A 25533-nucleotide genomic window follows, 5' to 3' on the forward strand; every position below is an offset into this window, starting at 1 on the left:
CGTTTCCTATATCTTCCTGCAAAAAAGGAAGCTTATAGTTGATGTCAACTTATAGCAAGAAAAACTGCATCTTGAAGTTTTATATGGTTCTTAAGGGCACATGAATTCTATTCTCCTAACACACTTATGAGAAAGTCTTCTTAAATACGACTGTCTATAAGTGAGGTCGTATCCAGGATGACAAAATATCTGAGCTAACTTCAATTTTTACAGTATTGAATTTATACACACTTTGTATTATAAATAATTAAAATTGTCTACATGATGAATTTAATAACTCAAATTCAATTTTACAATATTTCACATACATTTAATTCTGGTTCAGCTGCAACTCTTAGCTGCCTCCATGGCATTTGAAGTGCCATTCATATGCTTTGAGTCATTCTAGTCTTATTCTGGCAGTTGCTTAAATGTGTGAAAAGATCAGCATAGAGAGAAGAGTAGGCCTGCTGTCCTTGTGTAATAATTATGCCCATGTTCAAATATTCACAAATACAGATCCCCTATAGATTTCCTACAGGTCCCCTACAGATCTCCTGCATGAAAAAGAAAAGGCCAGGTGCATGGTTTTATTCTCTTGTATACTGAACCCTCTCTACTTATTTAGACACTGAATTCACTTATCATTTAGCTAAGCATTTAGATTTATTTTATTACAAGAATCCACTGGTTTATTGTGGATTATAACCAGTGGCTAATGATGTAGCAGAAAATTTAACAAGCCTGATATCTAAACTCAGTCAAAATATAAAAACATTCTCTGAAACTAAATTAAGGATCGTGTTAATAGAAGATAGTTAGAAAATCACAGAAAATGTGATGCAGCAAATTATTCTCTGAATTTAATATTTTATGACAGCAGCCCCCAAACCTTTTGGGTGCCAAAGACAGGTTCCGTGGAGAGTATTCTTTTCATAGACCTGGTTTGTGTGGTTTTGCATGCTGCCTGGATGGTACTTTGCTCACTTGTGCAGCCCAGTTCCTGTTGGGCTGAGGACTAATGTCCATTCGCAGCCCAGGGGTTGTGAACTCCTGCTGTATATCATTTTACTAAGTACCTTTACTACATTATAAACAATATCTGGGTCTTAGCACTGTATACCTATGTCCCACAAAACCAATATACGGGTCTAATTTTTACAAGAGATCTCTAATTTTTGCTTTCAATATGAAGATAAAAATGAGAATCAATCAGCCTTGACCTATTAAAAGTAGTATGCTAGAAAGTGAGAGACACAGTCAGATATGTATAACTGTCTCCTTAGATATTCTGCAATGGCTTTATAAGTTAAAAGTTACTGTTACTTGCTTGATTTTTCTCTAATGTCAAGTCTGGTACTGTACATGATTTTGTCCTGACTGATTATATTCAAGAAAATACAAATCTCTTAAACAAATAATACTACAATGCCTCTGGCAAGGATGTTAAGAAACAGATTTGCTCTTTATAGTTTTCTAAATGCTGCACAAATACTAGGTGACTTACCACAGAATATAGGCCAAAAGTTGTGGGCAGTCATCAGAAAGATCCCATCCAAGCAGAAATGATAGAAGTTTAAAATATCAAATAGCTAAATTCACTAAATTGTGAAGTCAGCAGAGAGCACAAAAAATAATAAGGATTTCTTTCTTTTGCAAGAACACTAGACAGTTCAGGTCCGACTGAAAGAAGAACTTTTTTTGTTTCCATCATCCCCCTCAAAAAAATGTAGCTGCTTTGAATTATGAATCACTTCCTTGAATACTTGAAAATGTATTGCTGATCTACACAATAACGTCATTGTACAATAAGTTCCATTCCTTTAACATTCTTTTCAAAAGAATTCTATTCCTTTAAAATAGTGGCCTTCAACTGCAGTACTGTGGCTCTTAAAGAGAGATTCTCAGACATGCTGTTAGCACCCTTTTCTGTAATATATAAATGAAAGAGACAAGTGTACGCAACCATGTAGCACACACCTAATTTATGTAGACTTATCAAAAGTGCGCCCACATGATCTCAGATATTGGGGAAGAATTTTAAGTCTGATAAGCAGAGGTTTTTCTATTATCATACAAAAGAAGAAAAAAATGAAACAAAGATTTAAAATCACTTAACTAAAAGCAGTAAATGTGCTTTTAATTAAGTGAGACTGTGCTTTTTAGTGTCATCGGATTCCACTGAAATTAAAACCATAAAAGGCTGAGTCTCAGCGTGATATTCATTATCTCCTTGAAAAATAGGAGGCAAGATTGTTTGAATTATTATCTAAATACTTAAGAAGTGCTCCTGGCTTTAAGCTACATGGTAGGTACTCTAATATTTGCTAGATTGGTAACTATGAACTGTGAATACAGGGTGGACACATTCCAAGGATCTGCCATGTTACTGATGGATTTTGGCAGTTTGCATATTTTTCCTCCATAGGTAATATATTTTAATGTAGTCAACCCTCAAAACACGTACAGAGTAGCTAAAAGAGTTAACTGGCATCAACTTGTAGTTTGTTGGCTTTAGGAAGAAGATAGATGGTCACATCTCATAGCGAGAATGCTTAGAATATGCGTGTGCTGTCAGCTGTAAACTTGTACTGTATTTAAGGACAGTAGGTTGTCGGTACTGAGGAACAACCTGCTCACCTCGTCTTCCTTCAAACACATCACTGATTTCTCTTAAGAGGAGGGCCATGTCATTCAGCTGAGATTCCCAAGCTTCACAGAATACATCCAGATTTTCTTTTGCAATTTTACTGGAAGGATGCAATGTCAAAGTTTCAGCAGCAGAAATTATCTGAAGGAAACAAAACAGGTTTTGTCATTGTTCTGCTGGGCTCTGTGGTAGAAGCCTCCCGAAAATCCACGGGTACAAATTTCAGACACACACACGTTTGAAAATTCAAAACAATGTCCTTTATCACAAAATTCAAAAGAAACAAAGCACCCTTTTTGTATTGCAAAGAGCACTCTTCCCCAAAACAACCTTGTAGGCTGTACAAGTCCCTTAATCAGTCCTTAAGTACTTAGCTAGTAGCTGTGAAGAAACGTCACAGCCCTCCTTCTTCCCACAAAGTGAAACACACACACACTTTACTCTGCTTTGGTGTCAAAGGCATGAAAAATCCACAAAGTTCAGACACAGCGAGGCACGATCCTGAAGAACTGCGATCAGACAATCTTCCACAACGGCCAAACTAGCACGCTGCTATTTATAGCAGCAGCTCTAATTACTGGAGCCCCACCCAAATACAGGTGGCCTCTCTTATCTCCTGTAATATTTCCTCTAACACTTCGTCATCCGAATCGACCGAAGATAATGGTGATTGACTTCCTGGGCTGTGTGCCAAGCCCGCCTCTTCCAAGTCACCCCCACCTTCTCTCTCTGACTCTGCCAGCAACAAAACAGGCCTAGGACATGTTGATGTGTCCCCTGCCTCCACCTCCACATTCCCTGGGGCAGGAGCTGGGCCAGAGCCAACCACAACAGTCATACACATACAATTCTGTTTCTGCATCCACCTCCACAGGACAAAACATAAGCTGTCTCTCATTTGTACTAAAAAAGCATTTGCTAACAAAGCTTTACAAAAAACCCAGAAGACTTTTATAGGGAATACTATTGTGCTATATATTGTATGGAGCAGGTGGCTGTTTTAAACTAAGTACCGGTAAGCTGAAAGAATATAACCATTATAAGAAACCTTACTTTCAAGGAGATTTTGAAAATGATTATTAACTTATTCTTCTGAAGTAGGGAAGGTGGTCTTCCAACAGAGTGAAATGGCTCTAAAGAAGCATTTTACTGATTATACTGTCAGGAACAGTTTCTGTGAATCTAGCATCATAAATCATGCCAGCCATGATTATTCTTTATTAAACATGATTCCCTATGCAGAACCTTTCTTGAAAATATTTTTGTTTTGTTTTGCTACCTAAGCATTTAGGAAGTCTGTATGTATGTTGAAATCAATAGTTAAAAGATACTTTAACAATATTATTCCATGCTCAATATATTTTTTCCATTATGAAATTCGGATCTATTTTCATCTATTGATGGAATATTGAACTACAGTGATCCCTCGAGTTTCGCGATCTCGATCTTCGCAAAACGCTATATCGCGATTTTTCCACCCGATGACGTCATACGTCATCACCAAGAGTCACTTCTCTGTCTCTTTATCTTTCTTTCCTGTCATTCTCTGCTTCAATCATTTTCTCATTTCTCTTCCTTCTTTTCTCATCTTTCTTTCTCTCTCTCTTTCTCTATCTTGCTTCTTCCTCTCTCACACTCTCTTCCTCCCTCTCTCATCTCTTTCTTTCCTTCTCTCTCTTTCTCTATCTCTCCCCCTCTTGCTCTCGAGCGGCCGCCTAGCAGCTGATCTGCTCGGCAGCGCAGCACCAGCGAGGAGCCGAAGATCCGGGTTTCCCCACCCGGATCTTCTGCTCCTCGCTGGTCCCCAATTCCGCCAACATCAGGCTCTCCACACACCCTTTCGCCGTAACACGAGAGCCTTCCGAAAACTCTTTCCGAGCGCCTCAGAGCAGCACCCCCACCCCTCTTTGATTCCCTCAACCCGCCCGGCCCCTCGCTCCCCTTTTCCACACGCGCTACCCAAGAAACGGTTCATCCCGTCTGGGCTTCCCCCCCCTCCTCTCGCTCGCTCGCGCTCTCCCCCCCATCCGCGTGCGTATGTGCGTGCGCGCGCACCCAGGCGCCTCCATCCCGGCGGGGACCGCAGCTGCGGGGCTACCCGTCATCGACCCTCCTCCGGCAGCTTCCTCCCGAGCCCCCACACACATACGATGGAGAAAGCGGCCACTTCAGTCTTTTTCCCGGGGGGTCGTCGTCAAGCTCACCTTGGGGAAAAGGTGACGACCTGGCGGAGAAAGAAATGGGGAGCGGCGGCAGCTGCAGAAATTTTTGGCGTAACCACTGGAACCTCCAGGACGGATTTGGGTTGTTCGGTGTGGAAGGATTGGATTTAACGTGGTGTGCTGATTGGAGGCGGCGTTGTCGTCGTCGGCGTGTTGTGCGGGGAGCGTGGAGGGGATCCTGCCCGCGCCCGCTCCCGCCTTGGCCGCCTGCAAGGATAATTCTGCCCTATCTGGACCATGGGGAGTGGGGAGGAAGGAGGCAAATGGGCCAGGAGCGGGGAGAGACCAAAGCAGCGAGGAGCCGAAGATCCGGGTTTCCCCGCTGCACACCAAAAATTTCTGCAGCTGCCGCCGCTCCCCGTTTCTTTCTCCTCTGGGCCTCAGCCACTCGCCCGCCTCTCGCTCCACTGCTGCCTCTCGCTACTGCCGCCAGGTCGTCACCTTTTCCCCACCCCCTCCGTTTTCTTTCCTAGGGCTCCGGCTAAGCAGCCAAAGGCTATTCAACCAGAGGGGTGGAGCAGCAACCATGGAAGGGAGGAATACAAAAATGAACCGGCGGAGGGCAGAGACGCCTCATTCGCTCCCCTCCCCCACCGGTGCACACTCACACACGACGGGGACAGAACGAGAGCGCGCAGAAGGGAGAGGCAGACGCGGCTCTGACCACGCGACGACGACAGCGATAAGTCGTTTAAGGAAGGGCGCGCGCCGCTCCTTTCCCAGTCGCCACCTTTTTAATCAGTCACGCAACCGCCCAGAGCAAGCACGCGCACCCTTCGCTACAGAGGGAGAGGGGGGTCCCTCAGCCATTCTCCCTCCTCCCTCTTTTCCTTCTGCACAAAGCCACTCCCACAAGCAGCTCAAAAAATACGCGTTTGGCGTAAGGAAGCGAGGAGCCGAAGATCCGGGTTTCCCCTTTCCGTGGGCGGCGGGGGAAGACCCAGGGAAATGCCGAGCAGATCAGCTGCTAGGCGGACGAAGGAACCTTCCCTGGGTCTTCCCCGCCGCCCACGCAAACTCCACCATCTACGCATGCGCGGCCATAGAAAAAAAGGGTGCGCATGCGCAGATGGTGTTTTTACTTCCGCAACCCTACATCCCGAAAAATCGATTATCGCAAAGGGTCTTGGAACGGAACCCTCGCGATAATAGAGGGATTACTGTATTTCCAAATGACAACAGTACGTACGATGGGCAATGTTTTCAGTTACAATTTCGGGCACCTGAAGCTAAATTATTTGAACCAGAATTCAATTGGAGCAAATAGTCATGCAAATTTATAAATACCTGAGGCCCAGTCACATGAAAAGTATCTTCTGCATGGAGACAAGTAATTTCAAGTGGCTCTGATCCAGAGACATGTCTCAATAGATGGCATATCTATACAGAGAAACAACATCATCAAAACCTATGTATAAATTGTGGAATTCTTATGAAACATATATGGTGGATACTAAATGAAAGCTTAAATATACAGGAATGCCTCTAGAGCAGGGGTGTCAAACTCGATTTCTTTGAGAGCTGCATCAGGGTTGCATCTGACCTTGCGGGCAGCATGAGCATGGCCAGAGTGGGTGTGGTCAGCTTGACATCACTCTGTCAGGGGTGTCCGAGCAATCTGTCAATGCAAATATGTTGCCAAGCTCCATTTTGGTCTGCCACGGCCTCATGAAACCCTCTGCCAGCAAAAACAGAGCTCGGGAAGACTGCATGTGGTCTTCTACTACTTGCTACTTTTTTAAAAAAGAGACTCAGTGACATCTGGAATCCATTTCTATTTCCACCCAGAATTAAGAATCAGCTAGCATATCAGATTAATAAATTATTGCTGTGCTGTTGTTGTCATGATTATTTTGTTCCATGAGCATGCTTATTTCTCCTTTTGAATCAATGGTATGAAAAATATGGTAGGGTTGGTACAACTATTACTTGCATTTTAGAAAGCTGTTGATTTTAAAAACAGATACCCCAAGGCTCCAAGCAGCTTTCACCAGAAGGGTGTTTTGAAGAATGAAGCAGGAGCATTAACATAGTACCTCAATTCCAAACATCTAAGGCTCTTTGTGAATACGTTCTCTTGCCAGAGTTGGGGATATTCCATTTTACTTACTTGGGTGAAAAGGAGAGGCTGCAGTTGGTCTCTAAATGATATGGTGGAGTAAGGACAAAGAAATGAGCTAGGCCGGTATAAAAATTAAATGCAAATTAAATACAGCTCATTTGATTATTCCCTATGCTAATAGTAATTCCTGAAATATTAAAATTACAATTCAGTAATATTTTTTTCAAGAGAAAGAAGACCAGAGGCACATAGACAGTATGACCACTCAAAGGGTATTCCTGTCTAAGGGACATGACCAGCCACTCAAATCTCCCAGCCAACCGCAATAATGATAATTTCAATGAAGTATCCCAAATAAGCAGAATGTTGATCTTTTTCAATGTAATCCAAACTTACTTCAATCAATTGGTCTTTCTGTTCAGAGAGCCTATAACTATGCTCTGCAATAGCTTCTATATTTCCTTCTACTCCGCAGGCTTTCAGCGCTTTCAAAACAAGGTGATCAGAATGAAACTTTATCAGATCTGCTGCGACAGATATTGCTGCACTCTGGAGCTTTGATATTGGAAAAATTAACACAAAGCAGTGAAAACTTGGAACAAACAGAAGTTATTTGCAGGCAATTAGAACATCTGCACAAAAGCCATTCATGTTTTTATTTTGGAATTTGGTGTTCAACATTTTTTGTGGCCAACTAATTTTTTTGAATTAATACTCTAGACTGCGCCAATATAATGAATCTGAAAAAAATTATTAACAAAAAAGAATAAACTCATTAACTGCATTTATATAGAAAAGAGGATAATGATGCTTACCAAGAATTGACTTAACTGTGGCTTACTTCACATTAAACAATATTAAATAATTCAATAGGGCTAGGCATACAGTTACGACCACAACTGAGCCCAAAATTTATGCTGCTAAATGAGACATTTGTTAAGTGGGTTTTGTCCCATTTTACCACCTTTCCTCCTCCAGTTGTTAAGTAAATCACTGCTGTTGTTAAGTTAGTAGAATAAGAATTCACTGAAATAGGTCTCATAATTAAAATATTTCTAATGCAGAATTTGCTTATTTTGACACATAATTGTCTTCTTCAGCATTGTTTGTTCATAGTATTGTTCATAATTCTAGCAACATTCTTTGCTGCTACAAACAACCAATCTACCAGAAGAAAGAAGAGTATGAAGAAAGGATAGCCCCCACGATTTATCCTTGCTCTTCTTCCAGAAGGAAACTAAGTGATCTGGAATAAAATCAAAAGTATGCTAAATAATCTACAGGGTAATACATAACACCCGGGGCAGAAAATTAGACTTATAAGAGGCTACATCACGAATTCAGAGGATTTCCATAAGTATGCAACTATCAGCAGTTTTAAAAACAGCAATGGTGGGTAACACAACTGTTGTACTCTAAGGACAGTCAGGCTAAATTGCTTCTCTGCTTTTGTTCTTTTCTTAAATATGCCCACTCACGTACAGCTTGAGAAGAGACTGTTGCTCAATAGAAGAATACATACTTTGCATGTAGAGATTATTACATTCAAATCCCAGTGTCTTCAGCAAAAATTAACACTTGCTGGGAACAAAGGCATCTGTAATTGCTTTGGTCAAAATGTGCTAAATGTACAAAAGGGACAGAGCTCCCATTGCAACCCTGTTTTTATCACTTGACACACCCATCTCTGAGAAATGGAGACCTTGTTGTGGCATTCAGAGGCAGCTCATATAGAAGTTTCAGCATGCTTAAGCATGGTTCCCGCTAACCAAGGCTACTAAAAATTATAGTCTGTCACACTTGGAGACTGCAATTTCCTTGGCCCTTGAAATACCTAACAAAAATTACCTAGCAATTTCCTCGGCCCTTGAAATAGACTAATATAAAGAGTTTGTCCTGGTATAATGTGCCTATGCAAGAGGTGGAATTGGTGATGATGAAATCCTAATTAGATAATAATGGGAGGGGGGAGGGAAAAGAAAAGGGAAAAAAAGGAAAAAGTATTAATGGTAATATGGATCTATTAAATAGGTTTTCGTATTCCTTGCCTTCCTTGATTAAGTTGACTTGCACAGGACTTTCAGGCAAGTTCTCTCCCTATGCCTGTGCTCTTCTAGGCAAGCTTGCTTCCTGGGTCAAGAATGAAGAGTGTTTGGTGAACAAGACTTATTGGGTGGGGGTGGGGGAGAAATTGTAGCTGAAGACTATTTCACACTTGTGCATGAAAAGGATTTTTAAAAATTTATTTTATTTATTTATTTATTTTGTCCAATACACAATAATACACAATTAATGTTATAGAGGATATAGTAGAGAAGAAATACGAGATATAGGAGAGACTATAGGACAGGGGACGGAAGGCACTCTAGTGTGCTTATGTATGCCCCTTACTGACCTCTTAGGAATCTGGAGAGGTCAACCATGGATAGTCTAAGGGTAAAATGTTGGGGTTTAGGGGATGATACTACGGAGTCCGGTAATGAGTTCCACGCTTCAACAACTTGATTACTAATGTCATATTTTTTACAGTCAAGTTTGGAGTGGTTAATATTAAGCTTGAATCTGTTGTGTGCTCTTGTGTTGTTGTGGTTGAAGCTGAAGTAGTCTTTGATAGGCAGGACATTGCAGCATATGATCTTGTGGGCAATACTTAGATCATATTTAAGGCGTCGTAGTTCTAAGCTTTCAAGACCCAGGATTGTAAGTCTAGTTTCGTAGGGAATTCTGTTTCGGGTAGAGGAGTGACGGGCTCTTCTGGTGAAGTATCTTTGGACATTTTCAAGGGTGTTAATGTCAGAAATATGGTATGGGTTCCAAACAGATGAGCTGTATTCTAGGATGGGTCTGGCGAAAGTTTTGTAAGCTCTGGTAAGTAGTGTGAGATTTCCAGAGCAGAAGCTACATAGGATTAGATTAACAACTCTTGAGGCCTTCTTGGCGATGTTGTTGCAGTGGGCTTTAGATCTTTAGTTATTAGTATTCCAAGGTCCTTGACCGAGTGGGGATTATCAGTGAAATGCTCTTTGTTTATAAATTGTTATATCCTTTTTTGAACATTTTCTGTTTCTCCCAATCTAGGCAGGAAACTATACCATCAGTTTGTAGCAATCAAGGTCGGAGGAGACTCTGAGGGCCACAGAAAAGGCTGATAGGCTACCCACATCTACGCAACTCATAAACTGAACTATTAAAAGTGACTTGTTATGAATAAAAAGCAAGTAGATTCTGAAACAATCCCAAACAATTTATATTCCTGCATAAAAGTTATACTAGCAGGTTTCAAATCAAAACAACCTGGAAATACTGTTATATCATTGTATCTCTATTGAAATTATAAGAATTAGTTTTGAGAAAGTTATACATAACGCTAAAATATATTCCAGATTTACACTGGGTTCTAATTTACCTCTCTTTGAAGCTCATTCATGCACAGGCACATTTTTAGAATGGATATTTCCAAGTCCTCTGTGACTTCTCTTTTCTTCTGATTTTGCTAAAGAAAAACAATTTCAAATTCCATAAATTTGTGACTTTATGCCATTTGCTCTTTTGTTCCAAGTTTTAATCCGAAGGCTCACCTGTGTTTCCATTCTACATGATTTCAATTTCTTCCCTAAATTTTGAGAAAATTTAAATCTTTAGTTCGCCACATGCATTGGGTTTAACATTTTCATGTTGCCCGTATTAGCTGAGAGTAGTGGGTGTGATTGTCCCACTTTCTATAGAGATTAGCTGTTACTTGCTTACCTGAACGCCTCTTCTCATATGCTGAGCAGGTACAGCAGTCACGTAGGTTGCTCGCTGTCCAATCCGCATAGGACCGAGCCTTGTCTTTAAAAAGATTGCTGAATCTGTCCCTTCCCCAGAATTCGCAAATCCGTAGACTTAGGCTCTACTTTTAGAGCCTTGGTGGCTCAAATAATGCTCTACTCTCACAATTAAGAAAAAGGTTAGAAAGGTATAACCATAGTCAGAAAAGACCATAGGGAGGAAAGTGACTGCTGTACCCACTCAGCGTACGAGAAGAGGCGTTCAGGTAAGCAATCAACGCCTATTCTCCGTACCGAAGGAGCGGGTCCAGCAGTCACGTGGGACGTACCCAATAGATGTGTCCCTAGGGAGGGATTAGTTGGCTATCATGAGAAATAACGGATTGGCGGACTCTTCTGCCAAAGGCAGCATCCGCTGAAGCATAAGAGTCAATTTTATAATGCCTTATGAAGGAATTAGGTGAGGCCCAAGTGGCCGCCTTGCAGACTTCTTCCAACAGGGTTGAGTTGCCCAAGTCACTGATGTGGTTGCACTTCTTGTAGAATATGCCATGATTCCTCTTGGTACATTGAGGGAAGCTGACTCGTAAGCTTTTGAGATTGCCCCTCAAATTCAACGGTATAATACAGTTGACGATACCTTGGCCCCCAGGGATCTGGGGTGGTAGGCTACGAATAAGGCTTCTGACGTACGAAAGGTCCTGGTTCGTTGGATATAAATCCGCAGAGCTCTAGTGAGATCTAATGAGTGCCATCTGATGGAGAGATGATGGTTTTGGTTGGAGCAGAAGGAAGGTAATAAATGTCCTGGGATCTGTGAAACATGGAACTGACCTTTGGTAGAAAGGGGGGTCTAGATGGAGAACTACTTTGTCCATGTGGAACTGACACAAGTCTTTTCGGATGGAAAGAGCCACCAGTTCTGAGATGTGTTGGGCAGACGTGATTGCCACGAGGAAGGCTACCTTGTGAGACAGGTGCCTGAAGAAAGATGACATTAACAGTTCGTATGGAGCTTGAGTAAGAGAATGCAGAACTCGAGGTAGGTCCCAGGACGGGTATCTGTGGACCGTGGTAGGCCTGAGGTTTGAGATGCCCCTTAAAAACTCTTGTATTTCAGGAAAGGAACGTAGTGGTTGTCTGCAGGGTCCTGCCAGGACCGAGGATAAGACTACCAGATGATGTGTTGGCTGAGACACCTTGATGAAAACCTCTCATGAGGAAGGCCACGATCCTGTGAATGGGAATACACAAGGGGGAGAGACCTTCCTGCATACACCACTGATTAAATTTAGACCAGGTATGGTCGTAGATCCTGTTGGTAGATATTCTTCTAGATTTTAGGCTCACCTCTACGGCATCTGGATCATAACCTCAAAGATCTACGTTACGCTGGATAACAGCCAAGCGGTGAGGTGGAACCACTCCAGTTCTGGATGGTAAGAGACCCCCTGCTGCAACATATCCTCTGAAATGGGGAGTCGCCAGGGGGCCTGGATGGATAATTGCTGAAGGTCTGCGAACCAGGGTCGGCGAGGCCAATGAGGGGCTATCACAGTCACCTGGGCCTCCTTGAGGATGATCTTGTGGATTACGTCTGGTAGAATTGGTATTGGGGGAAATGCGTACAGCAGACCCCTAGGCCAAGGAGTTCGGAGTGGGTTTGTTGCCTCCGCTCCCGGGAACCTGGAATAGAACCATGGGAGTTGAGCATTGGTCGTAGTCACAAACAGGTCTAGCGACGGGTGACCAAATTTAAGGCAAATCTGGTAGAATAAGTCCGGATGGAGACTCCACTCTCCTGGGTTCAGAGTTGACCGGGAGAGCCAGTCCGCCTGAATGTTGAGGACTCCCAAGATGTGGTCGGACGATAAGGACTGCAGATGTCTCTCCGCCCAGAGACCCAGTTTCAGGGCTTTCTGCATCAGGGCCTTGGGCCGGGTGCCCCCTTGTCTGCAGATATGGCTCTTTGTGGTCATATTGTCCGTTAGGACTAGGACTTGCTGCTTGTTGATGTGTGGTTTGAACTTCTTGAGGGCTAACGACACTGCTCTCAGTTCTAGCCAATTGATTGATCTGGATGACTCCTCCACTGACCACGTGCCTTGGGCTATCAGGCCCGGTGCGTGGGCTCCCCAGCCCGCCAGACAAACATCCATGGTGAAGGTGAACTGTTCTGGAATCCTGAAAAGGGATCCTTTGTCCAGTGTGGAGAAGGTCCACCATGAGAGGGATCTCGGGACAGTGGGAGGAACAGAAATGAGGCGTGCCGAATTGCTGTTTCCTGATCTCTGGAACGGCAACAGAAGCCATTGGAGCTCCCTGGCGTGGAGATGAGCCCATGGAATAATACCAATACAAGACACCATATTTCCCAGTAGGGAAGACAGGGTAGCGATGGTGGTTTTTCTTTGAGATCTAACTTGAGAGATAAACTCCTTGATGCTGACCTTCTTCTCAGTAGAGGCTGCTCCCTTTTGGTGCTGAGCCCAGTAGAGTTCGCGTAAAGTCTAAGGCTTCAAGGAAAATGATAATAAACTAATTTACTTATCTTGTTGTATTGCAGAAAGAGAAAGAACAAAGAGGGAAGATGTTTTGAGAGGAGCTGAGCCACCACGCATCCTGCGGGTAGGAGGACCGAGCGAATTCTGGGGAAGGGGCAGATCCAGCAATCTTTTTAAAGACAAGGCTCGGTCCTATGCGGATTGGACAGTGAGCAACCCATGTGACTGCTGGACCCGCTCCTTCAGTACAGAGAACTGGATAAATTACAAGTAAACAATAGTAGCATAACAGAGGATAAATACATACTACATATATCTTTTTCTGAATTTGTCTAGTTACTAATAATAGGAGAAAAAGTTGTATTTATAAAAGAAATTATATTGGGGTTTTGTTCTGATTTAGGTAAACATTTGTAAAATCTGGTTTTAAATGGCTGGGATAGATTACTCCATGGAAATTGCAATAATGTGATGATACAAGTTATCATATAGACTGTATAAACTGATTTAGTACCGGTATTAGTTCTCAAACCAACAGCTGTACTAGGAAAAAGGTCTTTCTTACAGCATTGATCCAGGCTGACACCAACTGCTCCAATTCCATCTTTGCTTGCTTGGAAAGCTCCAAGATGCGTCCCCGTGTTTCATGGCTTGTATAAGCAGAATCAGTAAAATCTTCTGTGAGTTCAAGGACAAGACGCAGCAATGCTCTAAGGTTCTCTCTTGGCAGAAGATAAAGATTTTCTCGTAGACCTTCAACCTTATTCTAAGAAGAGGGGGAAGGGATGCATGATATACAAAAAAAAAAAAGACTGAAATATCAGTGTAGTTACAGCATGCCAGTTAGGAGAAATGTTTAGAATCAAATCTCCATTCCCTCACATGACCTAAAACAAACTACACATTCTCAGCCTCCCACCTGTAACAAGGTAAATTTATTCAATTCATTCTTTTAGTTTTTTTAGATCTAATATCAATATTGGGTTCCTACCGGTATGGGCTACATTGTAGCTCTGGTAGGGAAAATGGAGCTGCGCGTGCAGCTCCGCATCCCCAGTGCATGCACACATGCGTCCAAGCAAGATTTTGTTTCTGTGCATGCACCGGGGATAGATGCCTGTATGCGCAGGCTCATGGCTAGAAGGGACCAACTGCACAGGTATCGTCGGAGATAAGGGAGAACACCTGTTGCTGAGGCAATTGGGTTAATGGGGTTGATGATAAATTACGGGCATTGGGGGGTGCGCATGTGGGTGTTTATTCATTTGGAGAAGGATCATTGCCAAGGTTTGGACTATTCCAGGACTTCTCTTGATTATTTGGACAATTCACAGTTAACTCTTGTGAACTCAAAGAAGGGGGAGCTGTGCAGTATCATAGCTGCCTTAATTGCTCTCTTTTGTTCCTGCTTTTGACTGCATTCCAGGACTGTTATCTGGGTGAAAGAAATTTGACTCTGCATAAACGTGTGTGCTTTTAACACTGTTTCAGATAAACTACTGTTATTTCCTCTGAGCCGGCGTGTGTGTGTTTTACTTTGCATTCCTCTCTCACTGGGGGCTGTTAACAAGAAGCCCGGCATAACACACGGGAGCAAAAAAATTGCCAAAACCTCACATGCGTGCATGTCCCCTCACAAAATTTCTTCCTGCGCATGCGCAGAAGCAAAATCTCACTCAGACACACATGGGTGCACACCAGAGTCACAGAGCTCTGTGGAAAGTAGTAGCAGTTAGTAGAATCCATTACTGTCTAACATGTATCCCATCCTATAAGCCAGTGTTTCCCAACCTTGGCAACTTGAAGCGATCTGGACTTCAACTCCCAGAATTCCCCAGCCAGCATTTGCTGGCTGGGGAATTCTGGGAGTTGAAGTCCAGATCGCTTCAAGTTGCCAAGGTCGGGAAACACTGCTATAAGCTATTGTTTAAAATCTTTTTATTGAATTAAAGATGGCATCTCAGTGTCTTTATGCCGACTATGCACTACCCATGATTCATATATCAGAGACAGTTAATTTGGTGTCTTGCCAATGTTTGGGCTAGTTGCTGGCTAGGACTGTAAAGAATCGGGTTCTCTCACCCATGTCCTACACACGGGTGAGAGAACACTCATATCCTGTTGCATTCTTTTCAGAATACACTGTTCTTATGGAAAGGATGACGGACTTTAGTGAGATAATTTCAATTCCTACATGGCAATAATCCATACAACCGTCTATATAGAATGCCTGATATAAATGGGGAATTGTACCAGATGACATTTGTGCAAAGCAGCTTCCCAGGTGATTGGTCAAGTTTTCATATACCTGTCTCCCCTCAAAAGTTGTGATGAAAGAGGCAAAATTGCAAGAGAGTAATACTGCCATGAGATACAAGATTAAGGGTGTATTATAGAAAAGCCACGGAGAGGGGCGGCATACAAATCTAAATAATAATAATAATAATAATAATAATAATAATAATAATAATAATAATAATAATGGATATTGAAAGATAATATGATCAGTTGGTGCAAAAATTTTGGCAAAGAGATTGATTTAGATACTTGGGAAAAGATATGGACCTATAATTGGAAAATAACAAAATCAATCTCTTTCAAAGAAAATCAAATTAAGATGTTTTATAGATGGCACCTTCCACCATATAGAATCTCTAAAATGTTTCCTTCGGTATCGCCCATTTGTTGGAAATGCAAAAAAGAAGTTGGTACATATTACCACGCATGGTGGACCTGTCCAGAGACAAAAATATTTTGGAATAAAGTAGAGAATTGGATAAATGAAATAACAAAGGAGAAGATTAAAAAATCTCCAGAATTTTTCCTATTGGGTATTTCAAATATAAAGTATAAAAAAGAAATTTACTATTTAATAATACATATATTGACCGCGGCACGGATAACATTCGCACAGAAATGGAAAGAAAAGACGATACCGAAAGACTCTGAGGTGTTTAAAAAAATCATAGAGTGTGCAGAACTAGATATGATGACTAAAAGGTTGAACAATCAAACTGAAACAGAATTTTATAAAATTTGGGATAAAGTATATGATTGGTGGAATGTTAAAAATAGTATTAAAAATTAAACATATAAGAATAAATGATTACTTAAAAATTATAAGATAGAATTATATAGTTTATATAGTTCATATTATAACTAACCCAGAAGTGTTTATATTATTTCCTTTTTGTATTACTAATAATTTGTTTATTGCTTTTTGATATATATATATACATATAAGTATATTATTATTATTTTTTGTTCAAAAATATATATATATAAAGAAACTCAATTAATAATCTTAATCTTTAAAAAAATAAAAATAAAAATCTATAATTAAATTTAATGATAATGTAATCTTCAAGTGTGGCTTTTCTGCTTAGATCTTGTAACAGTTAGAGCTTTTTATATTTTGTATTAGTTAGACTTCTATGATAAGCGGAGCAACAGTAGCTCCTTAAATGTTTAATGTTGTATGTGTCTGTTCGTTTTACTTTGAAAATAATAAAAAATATTTAAAAAAAAAATAATAATAATAATAGTTTCATAGCAATATTTATTACAAGTCATCCTCAACTTATTAACAGCTCATTTAGTGACTATTCAAAATAACAACGGCACTGAAAACAGTGACTTATGACCACTTTTCACACTTACAACCTTTGTAGCAGCCCCCCTGATCAGGTAATCAAAATTCAGATGCATGGCAATTGGCTCATACTTATGAACGTTGCTGTGCCCCTTTTCACAAGCAAAATCAATGGGGGGAGCCAGACTCACTGAACAACTGTGCTCCTAGCTTATTAACTGCAGGGATTTGCTTAACAACTGTGATAAGGAAGATCATTAGATGGTGCAAAACCCACTTAACAAATAGCTCAACTAACTAGAGGTTTTAGGCTCAATTATGAACGTGTCAAGGACTTCCTATATATAGTTTTGCCATTTTTAATACAAATTAGAAACATATTGGGTTGGAGTTACAAGTACTTTTCTGTTTCAGCAAATATGGTCAACTTTCTAGTCTAGTAGTGTGAGTTGTATCCAACATTATCTACCTTCTGAGTGAACCTCCTCCACCAAGACACAGACACATTCTCATCTGGGAAGTGTCGTATTTCAACCAGACATATACGTGCAATTTTTAGTTCATAAAATTCTGGACAGATTATGAACAAAATGCACTGAAAGATCCTGAACATTCTGAAGTATTTGAAAATCACTGGAAAGTTCTAATCTAAACCAATGAAATGTTTTTCCTCTTGCGTTTAGAAATAGTCTCCCCAAAAGACTCATCTGATTCATACCTTGAATTCCTTGATGCCAGTATAAATGCTCATTGGGCCCGATTCATTTTCTCCATTGGGCCGAGTGTCTGCTACAATCTCTATAACTTGTTCCAAAGCTAGTCTCATTCTGTGGAACACCGCTCCTTTGTTAACCCGGGCAGATTCACAATCGGGATGCCTTAAACAAGTCTAAAAAAAAATATCAATAATTTGAGGGGGGGAAATAAGCAGGTAAATAAAGATACATTAACACTATTTGGATCTTTCTGTGCTATTTGCCAAGGTGAATCCTATTAATGTCACCCAGCCTTGGGCAAATGAGCCAGGGCTGCTTATCAGTTCCATCAGTGAATCAGCCACTGCATTTGTCAACATTTATCCTGTTGTCCCTCGGAAAGCTTTCCAGTCTCTAGACATGTTGACTGATGTGGCTTTAGTCAATGCTGTCCCTATGTTTTCCTGAGAGCAGCTCTCAAGTCTTTTGCTTTGCTGATAACAAACAGGGAAAAAACTAGTTACCTTGGAAGCAGTGAGAAGCATCATGGTACATTTCTCAAGAATAGATCTAGCAGCTGCCATTTTAGCTTTCTTCTTTTCATCTTTCAGATCCTAAAGAAAGAAAAGCAGAAGTTCCTAATGGATAACAATAATTCTTGACAAAGGGAGGTACGGGACATCTACTAAAAAACAAAGCATGTCATAGCTTTTAATTATTTTAAAAAAAGGACAGACACTGATAATGGGATACAGAGAGAAATTTTATTTATTTATTCATTTGTCCAATACACAAATACATAGGAAGAAAAATAGACATGTAGTAATATATATAAGGGTAAAGTGAACTTAGAGGAGAGGATATATGAAAGGAAGAAAATATATATGATAAGTGAGAGAAAGGAAAGACCATTGGATAGGGGACGAAAGGCACACCAGTGCACTTATGTACGCCCCTTATTGGCCTCTTAGGAACCTGGAGAGGTCAATCGTGGAGAGTCTAAGGGAGAAATGTTGGGGGTTAGGGGTTGACACAATTGAGTCCGGCAATGAGTTCCACACTTCGATAACTCGATTGTTGAAATCATATTTTTTACAGTCAAGTTTGGAGCGGTTCGTATTAAGTTTGAATCTGTTGCGTGCTCTTGTGTTGTTGCGGTTGAAGCTGAAGTAGTCATTGACCGATAGGACGTTGCAGCATATGAACTTGTGGGCAATACTCAAATCGTGTTTTAGGCGCCGTAGTTCTAGGCTTTCTAGGCCCAGGATTGTTAGTCTATTTTCGTAGGATATTCTGTTTCGAGTGGAGGAGTGAAGGGCTCTTCTGGTGAAATTTGGGCAGCTTTTCTGTTGCTTCTGAACTATTAGATTCAGGTGGTTTCATGCTCCGTTCCCAAGCGACCCATAGGCATCTAAACACTTTTTGCCTGGATAGAGAAATGATGGAGACTCGGAGATCCCATTTGCAAGCAGACAAAGCTTCGTCTCCCTCTCGGCAAAAAGTGCACGGCAGAGGCAGGGAGGAGGGAGGGGGGAGAGGGAGGCGATCCCAATGAGCTCAGTTTCATTTCAAAGAGTCCCATTTGCAAAGAGAAGAAGCTTCAAGTCCCCATCATTTCTTTGTCTGGATGAAAAGCACATCTGTCCTGAGAAGCCTTGTAAGTTGTTGTGGCTGTGGGCAAGTAGATGGTGATAGGGAATGGGTGGCCAGCTGCAAAAGAAGACATCTCCCGAAAATAAGACGTAATGGGTCTTTTGATCCCCCAAAAATATAGACCTGGTTTTATTTTCAGGGAAACATGGGCATCACTGTTTATTATTAGTGATTGATGAAGATGTTAATTTGGCCTAATTCTTAGAATCCCAAATAGGGTGAAAATGACAGCTGAAATAGCTTCAATCAGTAAAGGAGATATGTCTCATATCTCTGATTTAACAATATAAAATCTTCCAGATATAACACAGCCATTTTCTTTTATAATATAGAAGTTATGGAGAAGGAATCCAAAAGATTTAACAATAAGGTGTAAGATAGATTTGGTTTCAATAGAATTAAAGGAGATATCTGCTAATGAAGAACAATTAAAGGAATTGTTTACTAGTCTAGACCAGAAGCAGAAAAAGTAACCATACTTTTTTACCACTTTCTTCAAGGTAAATAGTAGCAGAACGCAGGGCAACAATATGATGTCCAAAAGATCTGGAAAACCATTTTTTGTTCCTTTTTGGAACTAGATGTGGGGCTTTCTCTTTGTTTAAGTAACAGTAGTGTCTTATGCCTGTTGGAAACATCTGTTTTGCACAAAAAACAAGGTGCTTTTCTTCGGTATAGTAGTTTGCTGGCACATTCTGGCAGGCAGTCTTAGGTGTCCAAGTGGGAAGTTACTTGCAGACTTCTCACCATGGTCTACATGCTGAAGAAGAATTTATGGTGACCCAGCAATCTATTTATGAACTTTTTGCTACTGATGGTCAGTCAGCGTTCTATACCACTCAGGCAATTATTTGTTTTTTATTTAGCGATAGCAATTTGCCAGTATATTTTTACTTTATTTTTTTCTGTTGAACCTTTGCAAATATTGGGTCATCCAAGACTGCCAGTACTTCACAGTTGGGAGGAAACACTGATGCTGTGACTCAATTAGGACGTATGCTAAAAGTCCCTAATATTACTAAAGTCAGTGGTATTCTGCCTTTTATGGTTATTAACTGTGACAGCTCAGATGGGATCTCACTGTTCAGAGGTACTTTTATGTCTTACAATACTTGATAAATTGCAGGTTGGATGCATACATTATAAACAACAATTGTAAGTTTTTAGCCACTATTTTTTCAGTAAGAAGGCAGAATTGAGAATGAAGTAATTTTTGCTAATGTTTTCTACAAAGCATTGAAAGGATAGACTTTTATCTAGCACTTACATTTTGTCGCTCCCCAGTTAAATGGGCAAATTCCACCATTTCGTTTCCAAATTGACTGAATATTTGCACAAATTCCTGAAAACTGCTCACTTTCTCTAACTGTTCCATTGTCATAAGGACCTGCCGAATATGTTGAAAAGAAACCATGAATGATAGATCACTGACAGGATAAATTTAAAACTTCTCAAAATCAGTTCTTGTTTTCTATTTTAAAATGCAACCAATTCTGCACGTCCATAGAGTCAAGATTATTTATGTACTCTTTCAATACACAATGCAGTTTAACTTTATGTATTACTGGATGAAAGACTTATTTATTACTCCCGTAATGGTCATACATATCTATAATGTATTATCTGGCTAAAGTTTAGCATTTAGGTTTCCTATTAATAAGAAAATATATGTATGTACACACAGAAAAACACACACACATAATGACCCTGGACTGAACTCAATGCCAGTTAAAAATACTAAATTATCACTTCCATAATATATGATATAAAAATGTATGTAACATGCACAATCGGTGTTCACAAATGCATAATTACCTTGTTTCTAGAGGCTATAATTTGCTTAATAACTATTATGTCAGCCAGAACCAATACTTTTGTAACAGAGGAAAGCAAGAGCCTTGCAGCCTTTATTACTCCTGTTTTGTCTGTAAAAATTGTTATCTGGCCATCAGATTCTGGACGATCCAAGGTTGCAATATCTGTGAGGTGTGCAATGGTCTCACCTATAAGCGAAAAGTAGTTACTTTAGCCTTGCTCCAAATACAAAATCAAATGGTAAAAAACGTATTTTACAAAAGAGAATATAGGGCAACATCAGTGGTACAGCAAGAGAATTTGGGTGTCAAAAGACTCAAACTCAACCCTGATAAGATGGAGTGGCTGTGGGTTCTGCCTCCCAGGGACAATTCCATCTGTCCGTCCATTACCCTGGGGGGGGAATCACTGACCCCCTCAGAGAGGGTCCGCAACTTGGGCGTCCTCCTTGACCCACAGCTCACATTAGAGAAACATCTTTCAGCTGTGGCGAGGAGGGCGTTTGCCCAGGTTTGCCTAGTGCACCAGTTGCAGCCCTATCTGGACCAGGACTCACTGCTCACAGTCATTCATGCCCTCATCACCTCGAGGCTCGACTACTGTAACGCTCTCTACATGGGGCTACCTCTGAAAAGTGTTCGGAAACTTCAGATCGTGCAGAATGCAGCTGCGAGAGCAATCATGGGCTTCCCCAGGTATGCCCATGTTACACCAACACTCCGCAGTCTGCATTGGTTGCCGATCAGTTTCCGGTCACAATTCATGCCCTTCATGGCATCAGACCAGAATATCTCCGGGACCGCCTTCTGCCGCACGAATCCCAGCAACCAGTTAGGTCCCACAGAGTTGACCTTCTCCAGGTCTGTCGACTAAACAATGTCATTTGGCGGGACCCAGGGGAAGAGCCTCCTCTGTGGTGGCCCCGACCCTCTGGAACCAACTCCCCCTCAGAGATCAGAATTGCCCCCACCCTCCTCGCCTTTCGCAAGCTCCTTAAAACCCACCTCTGTCGTCAAGCATGGGGGAACTGAGATATGCCCTTCCCCCTCGGCCTATACAATTTATACATGGTATGTTTGTGTGTATGTTTGGTTTTTTAAATTAGGGTTTTTTTAAATTATTTTAAATATTAGATTTGTTATATGTTGTTTCACTATTGTTGTTAGCCGCCCCGAGTCTGCATACAAATCTAATAAATAAATAAATAAATACAATAAACTTTAAATTCTATGCATTATCTTTACCATGTGATGGTGGTGAAGGTTACCACAAGATGTGGTGCTGGCTACCAGCTTTACTACCTTCAAAAATGTTTTGGGCCAAATTAGGGAAATTATGGGATCAATAGTGATTGGCTTTGATGACAGTGTAACCGCCTCTGAAGGCCACCTGCTGCCTTCCTTGCACAGTGGATGACCACTCTGAAAACAGACTGCTGGACTTAAAGGGCTACTATTTGATATAGCAAGACACTGTTTATGTTCTACAAGGAAGTAAGCTTCTTTATTTTTAGTTTAAAACATTTTTAACTTGTGCTTCCTTCTTTTGGTCTGGAATGGCTAAGAACAATAAGTTTAGTAAATAAAAACAAAGCTTCTATATTGTCATAGTGCTTGCTTTCCTTAAAAGCCATTTGCTCATCCTTGAGACTGAAACCACATTTTCTGAGGATTAGATTCCTAGCTATTCTTTGACATAATAACTATCTAAAACATATTATGTAATGACACTGCTTTAGTTTTCATAATCTTTTTCACTGACTATGATTTGGGGACCAAGGAAACTCATTAACGTTACAGCGTCATGAAGTACAGAAATTTACTGAGTAGAATATATAGGCATATCGATCTGTTTAATATACATACCGGTAGGTAGTCCTTGACTTATAACCATAATTGAGCCCAAAATTTCTGTTGCCCTATGAGACAGTTGTTAAGAATGAGTTTTGTCCCATTTTATATCCTGTCTTGCCATAATTGTTAAGTGATTCACTGCAACTGTTAAGTTAGTGATAGTTGTTAAATGAATCTGGCTTCTACATTGACTTTATCAGAAGGTTGAAAAGATGACCATGTGACTCCAGGACACTGCAACCATAATAAATATGAGCCAGTTGCCAAGCATTCGAATTTTGATCATGTGACCAAGAGGATGCTGCAATGGTTTTAAGTGGGAAAAACTCTCATAAGACACTTTTTTCAGTGTCACTGTAACTTCAAAGGTCATTAAATGAATTTTTGTAAGTCAAGGACTACCTATATGTCTTAGTTACTCATTATTATGCTTACAAATATGGAGAACAGTGGTGTATCTTTTTAAATCACCCTATCAAATAGTTCATCTTCTGTAAACATGAATATTTTGAGAAAAGGGGCTGTTACAATCACCAAATGCTCCTCATGGAAAATAATTTAGTATAGAATAGAATTCTTTATTGCCCAAATATGATTGGACACACAAGAAATTTGTCATTGGTGCATATGCTCTCAGTGTACATAAAAGAAAAGATACATTTGTCAAGAATCATGGGGTACACCACCTAGTGATTGTCATAGGGTACAAATAAGCAATCAGGAAGCAATCAATATTAATATAAATCATAAGGATACAAGCAACAAATTACAGTCATACAGTCATAAGTGGGAGTAGATGGGTGATAGGAAGGATGAGAAGACTAATAGTAATAGTAATGCAGTCTTAGTGAATAGTTTGACAGTTGTGAGGGAATTATTTGTTTAACAGAATGGTGGCGTTTGGGAGAAACTGTTCTTGTATCTAGTTGGCTTGGTGTGCAGTGCTCCATAGCATAGTGAGAATATGTGTTCACCTTTGGTGTGAAGGTGGAGTTGAAGTTACTGCGACGAGGAAAGCCACCCTATAGGTCAGGTGGCAGAGGGAGGCAAAGATCAAAGACTCGAAGGGTTCCCTAGTCAGTGAGTTGAATATCTTGGACAGATCCCAAGAAATCTATGCACCACCAATGGGCACAGGATGATGGCCACCCCCGAAGGACCTACAAGCTGGAGGGAGTGCTGCCAATGAATCCATTGTTTTGAGGGTGGGAGTTGAAACCATTTATATCAAAGGTCATTTTTTCACTCATGCAGTACAGTATACAGTTCCTCAATGGAAGGCAGCTTGGGCAGTAATTGTTTTTTCTGCAGTTCCAATTATCCTCTGGATCTATCTTGTTGGGTTGCAGAACCAAATCAGACAGTTTATTATTTATTTATTGGATTTATATTTTATTACAGTTACAGAGGTGCAGATGACAGACTCAATAATTTGGTCCCATTTTAAGCATGAAGCATCTAGAATACCGCCTATGTCACATCACTCAATATTCTGAGAAATTGGGAACTGAAATTCATGCTCCAAAGAACAACAAATTTATAATTACATTTACTGTTTTAAATCACGGCAGATACTTTTTGAGAACCGTGACTATTCCACCTTTTTTGTGTGTTAATGCTTCCCTGCTGAATGCCACAGATCAACAGCAGGAGTTAATACAATTTCAACAAGACTGGAGATATCTGATCTAAAATAATCTCCTGCGGTATTTTTCCAAACATTTGAGAGATTAAAGTGCAAGTCTCTGTTGCAGGTAAATTCAAGATGAGAAGGATTTACTAAATCCAGGAGAATAGAAGGCAGCAGGTATTTTTTATAGCAAATGATGCTCTGCAAACCTTCACCTACCTGCTTGCTTTGCTTCAATGCAGGCTGTCTTCATTTCTTCTTTCAGCTCTTGGTTTTCATTGGCTATAGCTTCACCCACCCTGACAAATTTTCCAACAGCTAGGTTAACCGCTTGGCCCACCTGTTGGACTGCTTTCAATGTCTTATCCGACTTCTTTGGTTTATCCTTATGGTTAATCAGAGTTGTTATCTAAAAACAGAAACAGATGACAGCCAAAACCATGTATTAAATATTGTTTTGGTATTTATTTATTTATTTATTCATTTATTCATTCAATTTTTATGCCGCCCTTCTCCTTAGACTCAGGGCAGCTTACAACATGTTAGCAATAGCACTTTTTAACAGAGCCAGCCTATTGCCCCCACAATCCGGGTCCTCATTTTACCCACCTTGGAAGGATGGAAGGCTGAGTCATCTTTATTCCCAAGAAGTTCCATTCGAAATAACACCTGAATAATAGATCAGGAAACTTGTTTTCTCTCCCTTGCCTGTGTTTCACCACTGCTAGGGTGATTTTTTTTAAAAATTTACTTAAATGTTCCTTTTTACCTTTTTTTGTAGTTCCTTTGAGATCTTTTAATTTTTGTTATTTCAATAATGTATGCAATGTTTATACATCAGAATTCATTCCCTCTCCACCCTAATGCCTTTCCTTGTGTGAGGAAGTACAGAGAGTTCAGGCAGAACCCAGTGGACCAAATAAATAAATAAATCAACATTCAATTAAAATTCCAAGTCTGTTAAGCAGAGCAGAAAGCAATATAAAACAAAATAAACCGAAATAAAAGTAATTGCTAATGAAAAAGACGTTTATAAAATGTGCTGGGGAGTACTTGTAAAAGGGTGTTTCTGTATTCACGCCTTAATTTCACCTCTGTCCCCTTACTC

General features: G+C 40.5%; 1 protein-coding gene across 3 annotated transcripts in view; it reads right to left on the bottom strand.

The window, feature by feature from the left end:
* The window catches only part of CTNNAL1 (catenin alpha like 1), an 89511-nt gene that overhangs the window by 21780 nt on the left and 42198 nt on the right, over positions 1 to 25533 (bottom strand). For 2 of the 3 annotated variants that reach the window (XM_070747076.1, XM_070747077.1), the window contains exons 2-11: positions 24645 to 24834; positions 20943 to 21130; positions 20395 to 20514; positions 17999 to 18088; positions 17498 to 17668; positions 13753 to 13953; positions 10320 to 10406; positions 7310 to 7468; positions 6139 to 6231; positions 2620 to 2770 (exon numbers count right to left, since the gene is read on the bottom strand). In XM_070747076.1, coding sequence (XP_070603177.1) covers positions 2620 to 2770; positions 6139 to 6231; positions 7310 to 7468; positions 10320 to 10406; positions 13753 to 13953; positions 17498 to 17668; positions 17999 to 18088; positions 20395 to 20514; positions 20943 to 21130; positions 24645 to 24834 — 1450 coding nt within the window. Of the gene's footprint in view, positions 1 to 2619; positions 2771 to 6138; positions 6232 to 7309; positions 7469 to 10319; positions 10407 to 13752; positions 13954 to 17497; positions 17669 to 17998; positions 18089 to 20394; positions 20515 to 20942; positions 21131 to 24644; positions 24835 to 25034; positions 25095 to 25533 lie in introns of all 3 variants that reach the window. The other variant, XM_070747075.1, reaches the window with a different exon arrangement.

This window comes from Erythrolamprus reginae, chromosome 3 (assembly GCF_031021105.1).
Source record: "Erythrolamprus reginae isolate rEryReg1 chromosome 3, rEryReg1.hap1, whole genome shotgun sequence".
Lineage (NCBI taxonomy): Eukaryota > Metazoa > Chordata > Lepidosauria > Squamata > Dipsadidae > Erythrolamprus > Erythrolamprus reginae.